The sequence below is a fragment of the Heptranchias perlo genome, chromosome 26 (assembly GCF_035084215.1).
Source record: "Heptranchias perlo isolate sHepPer1 chromosome 26, sHepPer1.hap1, whole genome shotgun sequence".
Classification (NCBI taxonomy): domain Eukaryota; kingdom Metazoa; phylum Chordata; class Chondrichthyes; order Hexanchiformes; family Hexanchidae; genus Heptranchias; species Heptranchias perlo.
Window position 1 is genome coordinate 37,483,603 of NC_090350.1, and position 16,861 is coordinate 37,500,463.

At 40.7% G+C, this 16,861-nt stretch overlaps 1 protein-coding gene across 1 annotated transcript in view; it reads right to left on the reverse strand.

Moving 5' to 3' along the window:
* Positions 1-16,861, reverse strand: part of matn1 (matrilin 1) — a 37,286-nt gene that overhangs the window by 11,406 nt on the left and 9,019 nt on the right. The window contains exons 3-5 of the mRNA XM_068006947.1: positions 11,936-12,279; positions 3,554-3,776; positions 1,658-1,780 (exon numbers count right to left, since the gene is read on the reverse strand). Coding sequence (XP_067863048.1) covers positions 1,658-1,780; positions 3,554-3,776; positions 11,936-12,279 — 690 coding nt within the window. The remainder of the gene's footprint in view (positions 1-1,657; positions 1,781-3,553; positions 3,777-11,935; positions 12,280-16,861) is intronic.

The following is a 16,861-nucleotide window of genomic DNA, read 5'->3' on the forward strand; positions in this document are numbered from 1 at the left end:
TTATGCTTCATAAGAAGGTTTGTGATTTCTCTCTACATTGTGCACAGAGGATATCGTCCTCTGTTATCTCTTTGGCTCATGATATCATTTAGTGTAATAGTTCATAGAAAAAGAGGGGAAAACCGTAACTTTGGGCATAGAATTGAAGCTGTAATTTCGAATCTCTGAGCATTAGGTTTTAATAAGGGAGCCATTCATTGTCAGTATTTCAGATGTATGGTGATATATTTTAAGAGATTTCCACACTGTTGTAGAAACTACTTGATTCTGACTCAACTTTGATTTTTGTTCTCACAATATTATCAATATCACTAGATGTTGGCATGATTGTAATTGGGTGTGATGATACTGGACATCTGGGATATAATGGGATCAGGCCAAATAGAAGATATACTTGGGATCAAGGTCTTTGGAAGAGAATCTGTAAATGCAAATAGGTTCCCCTCATCTTAGAAGATCTTAGGATCTATAGTGCTAAAAGTTGGTCACTGTGTTTGATTTGGGTTAGCGAACAGGAATCTACAATCTAGGCTCTTTTAGAAGGTTGCTATTAATAAATGCCAAAGTGGGATCACAGTAAGAATGTTAACATCTGATCCAAACACTTGATGAACAGTCCAGTATCCACTGAATCCCTACACCACATGCATCAATTCAGGTGTGTTAGCTTGTACAATGCATTACCCCCACTCCCCCACCACCACTTTGATGTGTACAGTTTTCGCCTCGTATAACAAGGGACATCCTGACCTCAGAGGCAGTGCATAGAAGAGTGGGTAAGTTGATAAATGGGATTGGGCACCTCAGCTATGAAGAAAGACTAATGAGAGGAGGGATGTTTACATTGGGAAAAAGGGAGCTTAGAGGTGACTTTATTGAGCTATTTAAGATCTTCAAGAGAATAGATAAACTGGATCCCGGAATTATGTTCACTATCAATAGACACCTCAGGGCAAAGGAACATGGATTCAAACTTATATGAGAAAAGGTGAATAAGCACTTAAGATATAACTTCTTCACACACAGGGTGGTAAACATATGGATAGCCTACTGAAGATGTTGTAGCATAACACAGAGGACGACCCTTCTCGAAAACATCTCATGTAGCATCACCTCTACTTCAGCAGTCATCAAACATGCATGGGTCAGGTAAAGGGCTGTCCCATCACTTACCTGCAGACTCGTGCCTACATCTTGGGTTTCATTTTCACTTACAGGCAATTTTCCACTTACACCACTAATGTGCTCCCTACACATGGTCCAAACCTGCAGCTGTAATTATGCTGCTATGCTGATTTGGGAAAATTGAGCACAAGCAACTCGCCTCCATTTCAGTCTATCTAAAACCTCGCAATAGCATTCTGACAAAAGCTAGGAAAAATCTAGCCTGGTACATCCAGTTGTGGATGACCATGGTCTCCTGGTGTTTACTTGATTGTCTTATGGAGTCCTGCAATTAGCCACATGTTTTTTGCCTCTGCTCTTTGGCCTGTTTCAGGAGTTATCATTACTAGCGGTTAGATGGGATAGTGCTTCCTCAGTCTAATGAATAGGCCAAGCATTGATGGGCCTGATGGTCTTACTTTGTAACTGTAAGTGTGGGTTAGCTAACCTTCAGTTTAAATGCTTTTGGATTCCTTGCAGAAACAAGACTTACTGCCACATGTTCTTCCATCTGGATTTAATGTGAATCCTTTATTGCAGGCACATTTGTAAGAGCCAGGAACACTTACGCAGATGTGCTCACAGTCATGGTCCCCACTGGCACACAGGTCCACCACTGAAACACAAAATTCAGGTTATTTCAATCGCAACAAAAGGATATACCTTGGCCCTTCACCTTGGTGTCTGAACAATACAAAAATGAATCTAAGCTATTTGGTTTCATTTGCTTTGGCTATTCAAAAATATTGCTGATTGAATGCAGTAAGGGAAATGAGAGTGATTTACAGTAACAGTTTCACAATGGCCAAACTGTTGCCAATATCAAAGACACAATCGTAGAGGAGCTTATCACAAATTGTGGATTTACTTGTTTAATTATAATTAGAGTTCAGACAAGGGCCTGGAATTTCCTCTTTGGGCGTAACCTGGAAGTTAGACCCAAAAATGCACCCAATGTCGCGCCCTTTTTGCTGATGTCAAGTTACGGCCAAGTATCCTCCCAATCTCATTGGAATACGCCCGAACTTAAAACGGGCATAAATCACTGTAAACAATCCGGACCCAAGGAAGGTGCTGAACCCACACCATATATTTCTTCTTTAAGTATGAACATTTAAATTTCAACTAATTTAACCATCATTCATGCACATCAGGCACAGCGTGTTTAGGAATCTGAAATCGGGGAAGCTTTTCAGTTTTTAATGAGACATATTTATGCCATAAAAATTCATCCAAAGAAACAAAAAATACGATACAGGTCTCAGTGAGGACAAATTATAAAAAAAACACTCAAAAAATTGCAATGAAACACCAGAAGAATGACTTTCTTTCCTGCTGTGCCTGAAAATCTGGCCGCAATGTGAAGAAACCCTCTGAACAAGCACAATTGGAGGATTCTGGCCTTTGATAGTTGGAGGCATGATCAGTTTTGTGGGAGGAGATTCATTCGGGCAGAGGGTTTAATGGGCGGACACAAAAGATCGAGGAGACTTGGGCGCATTGTAGTTACGCAGTGAGTTGTAATGATCTGGAATGCACTGCCTGGGTGGTGGAAGCAGATTAAATGGTAACTTTCAAAAGGGAATTGGATAAATACTTGAAGGGAGAAAATTTACAGGACTATGGGGAAAGAGCAGGGAACGGGATTAATTGGATAGCTCTTTCAAAGAGCCGGCACAGGAACGATGGGCCGAATGGCCTCCTCCTGTGTTGTGCCTACTATGACATGCGCGTAACTCGCTCACACCCAAAATTCTGCGATCTTTTATGCCACGTAATTGGTTTGCGCCCAGATTGTGCATTTCTGGGCATAATTGCGGAGGAAATTCCTTGATTGTTTTCTTAATGGTATTGTATATGTCTTCTTTATAGAATTAATCCTATTAATAATATTTTATACTACATTATCAATTGTATATTTGAATGTAATATTGTTAAATCTATCTGAAAATCTGGACTGCAAAAGAGGGAAGGTTGAGTGCACTACCTTGTACAGTGTAATTTTAATGTATATTGCAGAGGAAAGATAACATACATTTATAGTTATTGTTTTAAACTGTGCAATAATAGGTTCTAAACAGCAATTTCAATAATATACACAACTGCAAATGTGTGCTCAGCATTTCATCTGGTAACCACCCCCCCGACTTCATGAATCACATTACCAGGAAATAAAATGATTCTGTAAACAGAAGTAGACTGTACTCACTCGGGTACCTGTTAGATATGGGTACTAGTCTAGTGCGAGCACTGGCTGGCCAAATTGGAGGTTGAATACTGGCCAGCGTTGATACCCAGACTCTAAGTCCTCATAGGCCTGAAGGGTGAACCTCTTAACTGCGATGCTACTGAGCTGACACCATTCTCCCTTCTTTGCTGCATTACTCACCACAGAATGCTTCCTGGAATTTTTTCGAGAGTTTCTCTATAGCGCTATAGCTTTCCACGTAGTCCAAGTGCTCTTCCAGGGGTTCGCTGGCGATCTCGCGCAGGGAGTTCAGCTCTGCCCTGCCCACACCAATGGCAAAGATCTCAATGCCGCTCTGTTTGGCACGTGTGGCTGACTCCTGCACTCGGTCCTGGGGCCGGCCATCGGTCACAATGATGGCTACCTTAGGGTAGAAGTGGGCACAGAACTGTCAGTTGCTTGCAGTAGTCACGAATGAGTTGACATCAGTACACTGGAGACTTTATTCCATTGCTGATTTCTGTTTTTGGCATAAAGTGAAGCCAGAAAGACAATTGCGCTTGTGTTCATTACTGCTATCAAATCACAATCAATAACCTGGGTCAAAGTTCTGGAACTCCCTACCTAGCAGCACCGTGGGAGAACCTTCACCACACGGACTGCAGCGGTTCAAGAAGGCGGCTCACCACCACCTTCTCTAGGGCAATTAGGGATGGGCAATAAATGCCAGCCTTGCCAGCAACGCCCACATCCCACGAATGAATAAAAAAATAACCGTTTCGAAAGTAATTTTAGTCAATGCTTTTCAAAGTGTTTAACCTTAGTGGCACCACCAGTAGGCATAGTCCTTAGGCATAGGTACACAGAGGGCACAAAGCTCCAAAGTCAGTGTTCTGGGATGACTGTATTAGATGCTTCACTACTGTGACAATGTTGTTATATTCATCCATTGGAGCGTTTATGACAGTTTTATATTTGATGCTTATTAAATTAATCTGTTTTCACAATATAAAACTCAAAGCTGTTAAAGTAAATGATACATTTAACAACAACAGCAACCATTTAACACACCATTTTGGTAACTAAATCTTAATAGAAATTAATTTTTGTTTGTTTCAGAGACTTTTTTTTCTCTACATTAAATGAAGTACATTGTCTATTTCTCAAAGGCAGTTTGAAAAGATCTTTGGCCTGTGTTTTACCTATTTGAAGAGTGTGAAGAGTTACCGACTTGTTTTTTTGTTGTTGATGGAACTACCCAGTAGAGGGCACCAAAAGCATCAAGCCAACTCTTCCCAGTGTGCACTTTGGGTAGGAAGAAACTACAATGTCTCCACAAGAGTACAACATATTTACTATGGCTAATATTTTCCAAGGTATACAATTTGTGTAGAGCTTAATAACCAAATGTAATGAAACCCCAGTGTAACACTACAATATTATGGTACTCAGAACCCTGTCCAATGTTGCTTCCTCAGCCTTTCAGATTCCCAGCCCATCTTTGTTTGCCCTTAGAAATGTTGCTTACATTCATAGTATTCCAAAGAAATGTGATCACTCTCACACTTGCAACCCCTGCTGTAGTGCCCTTATGTCTCTATTTTCTAAAGTTATGGATGCTGTTGTTAAGTATCAACTTATCCATCGCCTTGAAGATTTTGACTTATTTCATTATGCAGTATGATTTTCAATTTGCCAGTTGATGTAATACAACTCTGGCACTCCGTGTTAACACTTTGTTGAGTCATTTGCCATTGCCTTACACCTCTTCAAAGCTAGTGAGAGGGTCCAGCACAGCACAGCGAAACAAGCAGCCATGATGCAGTCTTCCACCAAAGTCTATGAATGCCTGGTTTCCTCTCAAGCCGCTATCTATGCAATAATAGTTGATATCTGATTATTTTTTCATCAAATCAGGGGCCTCCCAGGACTTTGTTCTTTCTCCATAATAATGACCTTCTCCACTCACCATCCAATGTTATCCAGTCTTTTACTGATATTTTCAATCAACATCCTATAGATTACACACTCTCAGTCCATAGAACCTCGATTGCTCTCACTGTACATTGGCTGTTATTACATCTTGATTTCCTCCAAGCCCTCCAATGGGGAAGTAAAATCTTTCTTTACATTTATTGGACAGTTTCTTCATGCCTTTGACAAGTCCAACAAACAACTGCCAACTCTTACCTCTGATAGCTACACTGTTAGCCATTATTTGTCTATCACCATTCTTGGCCATGATGTGGAGATGCCGGTGATGGACTGGGGTTAACAATTGTAAACAATTTTACAACACCAAGTTATAGTCCAACGATTTTATTTTTAATTTACCATTCTTGGCAGCACTAATGCCACTGATCTTAAAAGGATCTCCCACATCTCTTCCAGTTCTAAAGCTGTCTTGAAGAAAATGTGTTCCCCTTTTCATGCCAAATATTTCTCCCCTCAACAGCTCTTGGCTAGTTATAAAAGTATAACTCTGCCCAAGGCTTGGAACTCTGTTTCTATATCTGAGGAAGCTCTTCTATCAATTCTCGCACTCCAGAACAGTATAGAAGAAAAGAAATGATGTCTGCTAGATCTTCTCTCGCCTCTGGCCTCCAATTTATTTCTCTCCATCACAACCCTTCTTGTATCTCACTCTTTTATTGCTACTACTTTGGTCATGCTCCTCTGCCATTCCTCTCTTGTTTCTCCTAGGCTACAAATACCCCATATTATGTACTATTCTTTTCTCCTGTCTCCAACGGAGGATGAGATTTCAGACCCAGAAAGGTTGAACCTAGTTTGTACATTGGGATTGGGATGTCGCTTTCATAAAAATATTTTTCTGAATCAGGAAGTATCTCTTCTGAAGTGCTGCAGCAATTCAGTGGTGATATAATTTACACAATTTTCAGAATACTGTATTGCACTATTGCCCGGTGTACAGGACCATTATTAACATTAGTGACAATGAAATTTCATCCACAGCTTGTTGGAGTGTGCAGCTGAGAATTTAGTCTATAAGGTTCTGAAGTCTGTGAGTTTTTATTTATCACTGTTATTTTATAAATTATTCTGCCTTTTCTCCCCCAGCCACGGTTCTGCTACAGCTGACCTGCTCTCAGGCTTTTGACTATGCTGTTCCTAAATCAGCCAACAATGACTCCATAAGAGCAAAGCTGTGATGCTGCTCCTTCTGATTTTTCCTCTCTCCCAGGAACCTCTCTATGGTGCCCCACCATAGCATCGCTGAGATTGATCAACTAGTGAAGCATGGGATTCCACTAGTGAAAAAAAACATGAGATTGAGCTAGTGAATCATGAGATTGAGCTAGTGAAACATGAGGTTGAGCTAGTGAAGAGTGGGATTGAGCTAGTGAAGAGTGGGATTGAGCTAGTGAAGTGTGGGATTCTGCTGGTGAAGCAAAACATGGGATTGAGCTAGTGAAGCATGAGATTGAGCTAGTGAAGAATGGAATTGAGATAGTGAAGTGTGGGATTGAGATAGTGAAGTGTGGGATTGAGATAGTGAAGTGTGGGACTGAGATAGTGAAGTGTGGGATTCCGCTGGTGAAGCAAAGCATGGGATTGAGCTAGTGAAGCATGAGATTGAGCTAGTGAAGAATGGGATTGAGCTAGTGAAGCATGAGATTGAGCTAGTGAAGAATGGGATTCCGCTGGTGAAGTGTGGGATTCCGCTGGTGAAGTGTGGGATTCCGCTGGTGAAGCAAACCTTAGGATTGAGCTAGTGAAGCATGATATTGAGCTAGTGAAGTGTGGGATTGAGCTAGTGAAGTGTGGGACTGAGCTTGTGAAGCGTGGGATTGAGCTAGTGAAGAATGGGTTTGAGCTAGTGCAGAGTGGGATTGAGCTAGTGAAGTGTGGGATTGAGCTAGTGAAGCGTGAGATTGAGCTAGTGAAGTGTGGGTTTGAGCTAGTGAAGTGTGGGATTGAGCTAGTGAAGTGTGGGATTGAGCTAGTGAAGCGTGAGATTGAGCTAGTGAAGAGTGGGTTTGAGCAAGTGAAGTGTGGGTTTGAGCTAGTGAAGTGTGGGATTGAGCTAGTGAAGCGTGAGATTGAGCTAGTGAAGAATGGGTTTGAGCTAGTGCAGAGTGGGATTGAGCTAATGAAGAATGGGATTGAGCTAATGAAGAATGGGATTGAGCTAGTGAAGCGTGGGATTGAGCTTGTGAAGAATGGGTTTGAGCTAGTGCAGAGTGGGATTGTGCTAGTGAAGTGTGGGATTGAGCTAGTGAAGAATGGGATTGAGCTAGTGAAGAATGGGTTTGAGCTAGTGAAGTGTGGGATTGAGCTAGTGAAGAGTGGGTTTGAGCTAGTGCAGAATGGGTTTGAGCTAGTGCAGAATGGGATTGAGCTAGTGCAGAATGGGATTGAGCTAGTGAAGAATGGGTTTGAGCTAGTGAAGAATGGGTTTGAGCTAGTGAAGTGTGGGATTGAGCTCATGAAGAATGGGTTTGAGTTAGTGAAGAATGGGTTTGAGCTAGTGAAGAATGGGAATGAGCTGGTGAAGAATGGCAATGAGCTGGTGAAGAATGGGTTTGAGCTAGTGAAGAATGGGATTGAGCTAGTGAAGTGTGGGACTGAGCTAGTGAAGTGTGGGATTGAGCTCGTGAAGAATGGGTTTGAGCTAGTGAAGAATGGGTTTGAGCTCGTGAAGAATGGGTTTGAGCTGGTGAAGAATGGGTTTGAGCTAGTGAAGAATGGGATTGAGCTCGTGAAGAACGGGACTGAGATAGTGAAGTGTGGGATTGAGCTCGTGAAGAATGGGATTGAGCTAGTGAAGAATGGGTTTGAGCTAGTGAAGAATGGGTTTGAGCTCGTGAAGAATGGGTTTGAGCTCGTGAAGCGTGGGATTGAGCTAGTGAAGAATGGGATTGAGCTAGTGAAGAATGGGATTGAGCTAGTGAAGTGTGGGATTGAGTTAGTGAAGAATGGGTTTGAGCTAGTGAAGAATGGGATTGAGCTAGTGAAGTGTGGGATTGAGCTAGTGAAGAATGGGATTGAGCTAGTGAAGAATGGGATTGAGCTAGTGAAGTGTGGGATTGAGCTAGTGAAGAATGGGATTGAGCTAGTGAAGTGTGGGATTGAGCTAGTGAAGTGTGGGATTGAGCTAGTGAAGAATGGGTTTGAGCTAGTGAAGAATGGGATTGAGCTAGTGAAGTGTGGGATTGAGCTAGTGAAGTGTGGGATTGAGCTAGTGAAGAATGGGTTTGAGCTAGTGAAAAATTGGTTTGAGCTAGTGAAGAATGGGATTGAGCTAGTGAAGAATGGGATTGAGCTAGTGAAGAATGGGTTTGAGCTCGTGAAGAATGGGTTTGAGCTAGTGAAGTGTGGGATTGAGCTAGTGAAGTGTGGGATTGAGCTAGTGAAGAGTGGGATTGAGCTAGTGAAGAGTGGGTTTGAGCTAGTGAAGAATGGGATTGAGCTAGTGAAGTGTGGGATTGAGCTAGTGAAGTGTGGGATTGAGCTAGTGAAGTGTGGGATTGAGCTCATGAAGAATGGGTTTGAGCTCGTGAAGAATGGGTTTGAGCTCGTGAAGAATGGGTTTGAGCTAGTGAAGAATGGGTTTGAGCTCGTGAAGAATGGGTTTGAGCTGGCATCTTACCATTCTGCATTGCCACGTGCTGCTGCCCCATCGGAATGCACCAACAGAAATGTTAACATTTTTTGACCTTTAGCTGGACGCCAGTTGCTGTTCACTGTGGCCTCCATTGGTTTAAAAATGTTTTTTTTAAGTAAAGTTTTCTGAAACACTGATCCCTCTGTAACTGTAACTTCATTCAATGTTGCGTAGACATACCTTGTCACACAAGTCCACACAGCACACACACTGTACAGTACTCACAGTCCCTCTCCAGAACTATGACAGGAGTCTCTTTGTATTCTGTGTAATTTTCAGCTTGGTATTTACCATTTGAAAGGGATCCTTTTTTACTTGATTTAAGTGAAATGAGAACCATAAACATTCGCAGAAAATATTGCTTAAGAGAACAGAAATGTTTAGACACACTGAACGGTGGGTATGATTATGATACATTGGTATGTGTTTTAAAAAATGGCATTGGGAACTTGAAATTAGTTCCTGGTAAAAGTAGTTTTTAATTTACGACAGTTCTGATGAAAAGTCATTGACCTGAAACATTAACCCTTTGTTTCTCTCTTCCACAGATGCTGCCTGACCTGCTGAATGTTTCCAGTATTTTCTGCTTTTCTATCCAATTTCCAGCATCTGCAGTATTTTCCTTCCAGTTCATCTACTTGGGTTTAGCTGATTTCATGACAATATACTGCAGATGCTGGAAATCTGAAATAAAAACAGAAAATGCTGGAAATACTCAGCAGGTCAGGCAGCATCCGTGGAGAAAGAAACAGAGTTAACGTTTCAGGTCGATGACCTTTCATCAGAACCCAAGTTTTATGTTGTTTCCATTTGCATACATGCATTTGGATGTTGGAGAATGGGTGGAGAATTGGAGAGCCAGCTCCAGGCACATCCAGGGCAGGTACAGTATAACAGATACAGAGTAACTGTTCACTAACTCTATCGCAAGAATATTCTTTAACCCAAATCTTAGAAAGCGATTCCTCTCCACCCCGCGCCCCCCACCCCCCACTCAGTGCACATGTGACACTTCCTTTTCCCAAACCAGCTAAATGTTTGTCAGCTAATATAACCAACAGCAATTTCTAGTCTATGGTTGCTGGGTGTAAAGTGACTGCAGATTATTACCCACACCTACAGTATAAAGTTCGATGTAGAAACTTTACATATGATCGAGGTAATGAAGTATGTCCAGCTAAATGCTCTATGAATATTACCATAACCTGACCTAGCAAACTTGGCACTAGAAATGTCTCTCTTCTGTCTGCAGTCTCACGTTGTTCCCAGTTACAACATTATTGACCAGCACAACATCCTTATTATTCTCAGCACAACATTTGTGAAAAGATATTTGATCAACAAATATCCAATAGTTAAAAAGAATTACAATTTTTATTAGTTGATTCTAAAACTACAAATCTAGAGAAATGTTTTTTTTGTCCATTTCTCTGATTCTAGGTAATAACATTAGGCTTGTTTATAGAAAAATACATTTGTAAAAAAGTAAAAATGTTTAACAGTTGTCATTACTCGGATAATTGGTGCTATGATATTTGTAATACAGTTCATTGTACCTGTGTACAGATACATTAAAATTATCAAAACAATATAAAATCAGCTTCATTTTTTGGCTTATTATATTGTCCAATTCTGCTTTGAACCATATTATCATTAGAATCATTTACTAAACGCAACTAATTTATGCATCTGTATGTTTCAATGAGGATTAATTTGAAAGCTTGTATTGGATCACAGGTGGAGAACTGAAATCGCCCTCATCGTCCATGGATTAAAGAGAGATCAAAAAAAAAATCAGGCACGGGGTCCCATTCCTGATTGGTATTTAGTGATTGCTGCTAGAAAGTCCTAGTAGTGTTGGGTCTTGGGTGGGGTCGGGATCGGGCTTTACAATAATGCTCTCCCTGGTCAAGTAGTCTTATTAACATACAATGAATTTGAAGAACGGCTCCTTGGGTGGGATTTTCCTCGAGAGAGAGAGGAATGGAGAAAATCACTGGGTGTTGACTAGAACTAAACCCAGGGGCTTTTATATTGTGCATGATCCGTGCTAGTGCGGCAGGGAATTGTCAAGATTGGATGCATGGGACCCGCCCTTGAGGAACCCAACGGCATTGGCGCAATGTGAAAGCACCTCGAATGTCATCGACCAATGTCTTTGTTTCACCTTCTTTAATATTGAATTATCTTCGATCAGTTTAAAGCTCCCATTGGTCCATCCACTCATAGTGGTAGATTAAATTGAAGGTTTATTCAATAGTCACAAAATAAAACAAAGTTGGCAATGCAATCCGTTTGAACGACATCTGATTTTTTTTTTTGGATTAAGTTTCCTGAATGCATGCATTGTTCACAAATTACAGATCCTTTCAGCACCACTGGGTTCTGCCGATCATAAAAGCGGTGGTCCTATTGTGGCAGGGGAATGGGAGTATCAGGCGGCCTTTTACATTGTATGAGGAGTGGACATGGATCACAATGGACAGGTTCCTTTCATTCCCACTAACCAACCACAATGGTGTATTTTTTTAAACCAGTGATCTGTCAAAGGTAAAGATGTAAAGGTTTATCACGCAGGTGACCTTCAGTTGAACCTTCTGCCCTGGGTAGTCATCTGTACTGAATGAATGGTAGGCATCACATTTGATATCTTTGCACCTTGCATTGTTACTGCCCAAATACCAGGGACAGTGGAAAAGGTATCAGGTTTGGCACATGCCATTTGATGAAAATAGAAAACTGTCCTTGGAAGGATGGGATCCTATTGCTGCAGCTGAACACTTGTAAAACCACTCACACCTTGTAATAAAATGAAGCTAAGAGGATAATCATGTCGGTACTGATCGAATTGCTTTAAAAACAGCAAATTAATTTTAAAAACAGAAGAAGGAAAATTATATCAAATATTTAAAAAATATTATTGAGTTCCAGACAAAGAAAGTTTCCATAGTTACCTTGCTGGCGGCATTGGATTTCACCCGTGCCCCATGAGTCTCACTGAAAGCAACGTTTGTTGCAAATTGAATAGCCAGGCCAGTCATGGTGCCGGTGGAGAGCGGCTGGATCTGGGAGACAGCTCGCATGAGGCTAGCCTTGTTGCGATGTGCCTTGAGGGTGAATTCGTTTTTGACGGTGCTGGCGTAGTTAACCACACCAACCCGGGTGGCGTTTGGACCGATGTCAAGGGATTCGATTACCTGGGACACAAACACTTTCACCTGTTCAAATTCGGAAGGGCGAACACTCCGAGAACTGTCAATGATGAAGACCAGGTCCGTTGGTTTAGTCCGGCATAGACCTGTAAGAGAGAGAAAGAAACAAAAGGGGGAAGTGAAAGAGAGCAAAACAAAAGTGAAAACAAAAGTAGAGAGAGGGGTGCAAAGAGAGAAATGAATAATACAGGCAAACAGAGAAAGAGAAATGCCACAGAAGGTTGAAAATATTGGAGATAAAAGGAAATGTCACGACAGCCTGAGAAACATGAGCAATAGTGATTGAGAAATAAAGGAAATTATGTCAATGAAAAAGGAAGGAAAAAGAAATGGTTACACAAAGAGCAGGTATAGAAATAAAGAATTAAAGAGAAGAAAAAAATATTTTTGGGTTACAAAATTCAAACTGAAATGATCTGTGGAGGCCACGTATGAAGGAAGTACACTGAGTGGCACTGCACAGATAACTCTCAAAAACTATACGTGCAAAGGATGGGATCACCAACCTAAACCACTAGTCCCAGCATGAATCTATTCATACAACTATCTTTGGCTTATTACTAATTTGGGCACAATTGCCTTTCAACTGTATAATGAAACATATGATAAAGTTTCACAGTTTGCTTGAATGGTGCTCCTGGACTCAATATCCACCCTTCCACCACCAGCACACTGAGGCTGCAGTGCAGCAACTCACCAAGATGAACTTGAAAGTACCTTCCTTCCCTGCAACCTCTACCACCGAGAAGAACAAGAGCAACAATGTCATGGGAACACCATCATCTGCAAGTTCCCCCACCAAGTCACATGACATAGACTTGGACATAGTCATTGAGTCAATGTCCCGGAATTCTCTACCCAACACCATTGTGGGAGCACCATCACCAAAAGGACTACAGTGGCTCAAGCAGAAGGCCCACCATCACCCTCTCAGAGCAGCTAGGGATACAGCCTTGCCACCATCACCTACATCTCAAGAACAAATAAAGTGACATGGTTTTGCATTAGTCGTGAGCATATTTACCAGCGCAATATGATTGACATTTTTTGATATATTTGTTAGCTCTGTGACTTGTAGCTAATGCTAGTGTATGGTAAAATGCAATACAAATTTCAATTTAACTCTGCAAACTACCCCTAAATCAACCATAACTTTAAAATGGTAGGTTCAGTTTACACAATAACTGAGTAAAATTGAAGGTAAAAAGGAACAGCTTAATCACTAGGGACTGGAACTCATAAAAGCCATGTTTTTTGTGTTACTGCGATAATACAAGATTAAGAGATTTTTCCAGCATACTCTTTAATCATCATATTCCAGTAGTGTGGAAAGGGAGAGGGCCACCCTAGGCACCACTAGTGCTGTTCTGTTAAGTTAAAGTGTCACACTTGCTTCAAACACCATATTAGTGCACAGAACTCGACTATTGAATGAAGTACAAGGGGCAGCTATTTCTAATGGTCTTAGCTGTGTTTCTTTTGTCATAAAACTTTTTAATGCTCTTTTTGTTAGCGTTAACCTGTTATCTTTAGAGATGCTGGCTGTATATTTCCAACACTTCCTATTTTTATTTTGCTGCATTCTAATCTGTGAAACAGACTCTTTCTCTGAAAACAATAAAAACACATTATTTTGTAGAAACTGTGTTTGTGACGTTTTCCAAAAGCCATTGAAGGGTTGGGAGAAAAGAAAATAATTGTGTGATTGTAAAATATTCTTTGGAAAACATGAGTACAGGAAGTATAAATAATAGTACATCCCAACTATGAGAGTTAAAGTAACAATAGGCACATTGAATAATATTTTTTACATATGTGAAAGATGCACAACTCACTCAATCTTCATAATGCATAATGAGTGTCTCTTTCACAAATAAAAGAATACAGTTAGACGATACTTTGCTATCACTGGACCAATATTCTGTAGGCAGTGCTAGAGTATTGCCAATATATTCTGCAAAAGATTGTTTTTTTTTTCTTCTTCTGTTAGTCGCCCTTTTGCCCCCATCTTCTCTTGGCTGCACTAACTCCTGCTGAGATGTGGTTCCAGATATACATTGCATTACACCCCTGCAGGAGTATCTCACTCAGTCTCCATATTTGAGCCTAGACAGCGAGGATCAGCTGAGATTGATCCTCTCCTTAACAACCGCACACGCGAACCTTGCGACAGGGCTCACTGGACATCAATCAGGATTGGGAACCTCAGAATTAATCTTTCTTTCCCTAACTTAAAGCCTCTGAGAACAATTTTAGTGATCTTACTGGCACCTCAGCTAAGATCATTCCACCTCAGCACAGCTTTTGATCAAACCTAGGATCTTCTTCACCTCATGGCTCAGTGTCACACCAGCCGCAGCATTTACTAACTAAGCCACTGGGGACCTTCTGTTTGTTTCCAATAAGTCAAACAGAATAAGATGTGTGGAAAATATACTGAATTTTACAGATGATCCCTAGAGTTGAAATCAGCTCAGTTTCTCATGGAACACAGATGCAGTACAAGATCTCTTTTATAGTGACTCTCTGATAGATATAATTATGGCAGAGTTTCCACTGGAGTCACTTTCAAATTCACCTTGGATTTTATCAAAGATTGACCATGTCAATTTGGGCAGTGGGACAAACAGTATGATTATCTAATTTCAGGGGTTTTACCTACAATGTAGATAGGCATTACTGGTAATTAGTTAAAAACTAATTTTTTTAGATGAAGTTTCATTGCAGTGCAAATTTGTAAACTATAGATAGATGCTACAATCAGACTGTGTTGAATTTACTGAAGAAACAGTCAACACCTGAAACTTTCACTTTTAAATACTATTATAGCACATTAAAGTCCATCTAGCAAACTCTCTGGTACAAAGTGTGCTAAAGAACTGGAGTTTTTGGTTAATTTTCCACAGCTTAATGGATATACTGAAGCATTGGGCAAAATTTCCCTTAAACACATGGAGTATACATCAGACTTTGTATAGATCAAAATATCTCAAGGACTTTGATACCAATTGGAGCACCAATATTGCTACCCAAGCTGAGATAGGCTAACTCAGCACAGACCAGAAATGAAGCTAAGGACCTTCCATGTCTGTATAGCTCCGGACTGCTTTTAATAGCACTGAAAATTTATTGAATATTTTCTCCCCTCCTCTTCTGAAGACGTTGCCTTATGTCGGGGTGCAGTTCCATTGTGAGTGCTCATCTTTCGGTATTTCACCCAACTAGCCCTTCTTGGAAATGTGAACCTTGGCAGTGAGTTTCAGCAGATAATTAGATCATGAGGGTACCAGAGCCGAGGTCCACCCTGTCCTCACCCAACATCTGTGTACATTCCACTTTCCAGTAGGGTTCACTTGAATGATTTTCTCCACTCTAGCCAAGGGGTACTGAGGCCAATTGAAGTATCCCTACCACCACCTTGGTGAGATCAGTTAACCCAACACAGACCAGAAATGAACTTGGGGCATTTTAGTTCAGTTACATCAACTGTATAAACACTACCTTTATCACATGAGCCAACACAGAGGTAATAACACAGCATCCTTTATTAAAGGTTAGATTCTGCTTGTAAATTGGTTGCACAATCTTTGCAATTCATTTCAGAATGCTAGGATCACGCACACGCAATTCCATAGAGATGGTTGAACACAGAGTATAATGACCAGTTCCTTTGAAAAGCGAGCCTGTTTTCAATGGGCAAGCTTAGAAGGATTGAGTTCAACAAACAACTCATTTCCAAAACCATCAGTTCTGATCATCCAACCCTTCAAAACCAAAGTGGCATAATAGTTTGCCATTTGCAAACTGACTAGTCAGGTAGAGTATTGTTGTTTCTGTTAAGAACAGTAAGTAGCACTGTGCCATGGAAAGCAGCGTAGTTGGATTGTAGTAGCCAATTCCAACATTCTTGATGACACAAACCATTATAGTGAAAGTGCAAATTTTTTTTTACAACACTGAAGATGTTAGCGGCAGTTACCTGCTTTATCACGTTATTATTTTCATCAATGTAAAATATCACTACCAGGGACCGAGAAAATGCCAGCAATAGCTGCAACAATGCCATTTCTAGTCTAATTAACTACTGCAGCGGTAGATATGCAAAGATCCAAAGATCCTTTCCATGCATTCCCCCGCCCCCCCCCCATCAAGCACATTATGCATCATCAAACTAGTTATTTTGAAGGCTTTTCTGATGGTTAAGTGGTTAAATGCACCATGTCCGGAGCTATACAGACATGGAAGGTCCTTAGCTTCATTTCTGGTCTGTGCTGAGTTAGCCTATCTCAGCTTGGGTAGCAATATTGGTGCTCCAGTTGGTATCAAAGTCCTTGAGATATTTTGATCTATACAAAGTCTGATGTATACCCCATGTGTTTAAGGGAAATTTTGCCCAATGCTTCAGTATATCCATTAAGCTGTGGAAAATTAACCAAAAACTCCAGTTCTTTAGTACACTTTGTACCAGAGAGTTTGCTACATTATTAAAATTAATTTTGTGTTCAAATGTGTTTGAAAATTCACCTGCATGTTGTTATATGAGTTTAAATGCTAAGTACAATGCACCTTGAAATATATACTAAATTCTAGCTGCATTCTTCAGCTCAGTGTTGAAGTGACAATGATAACAATAACAAGGATTTCAGCCTTAAATTCCTGTAATCAAAA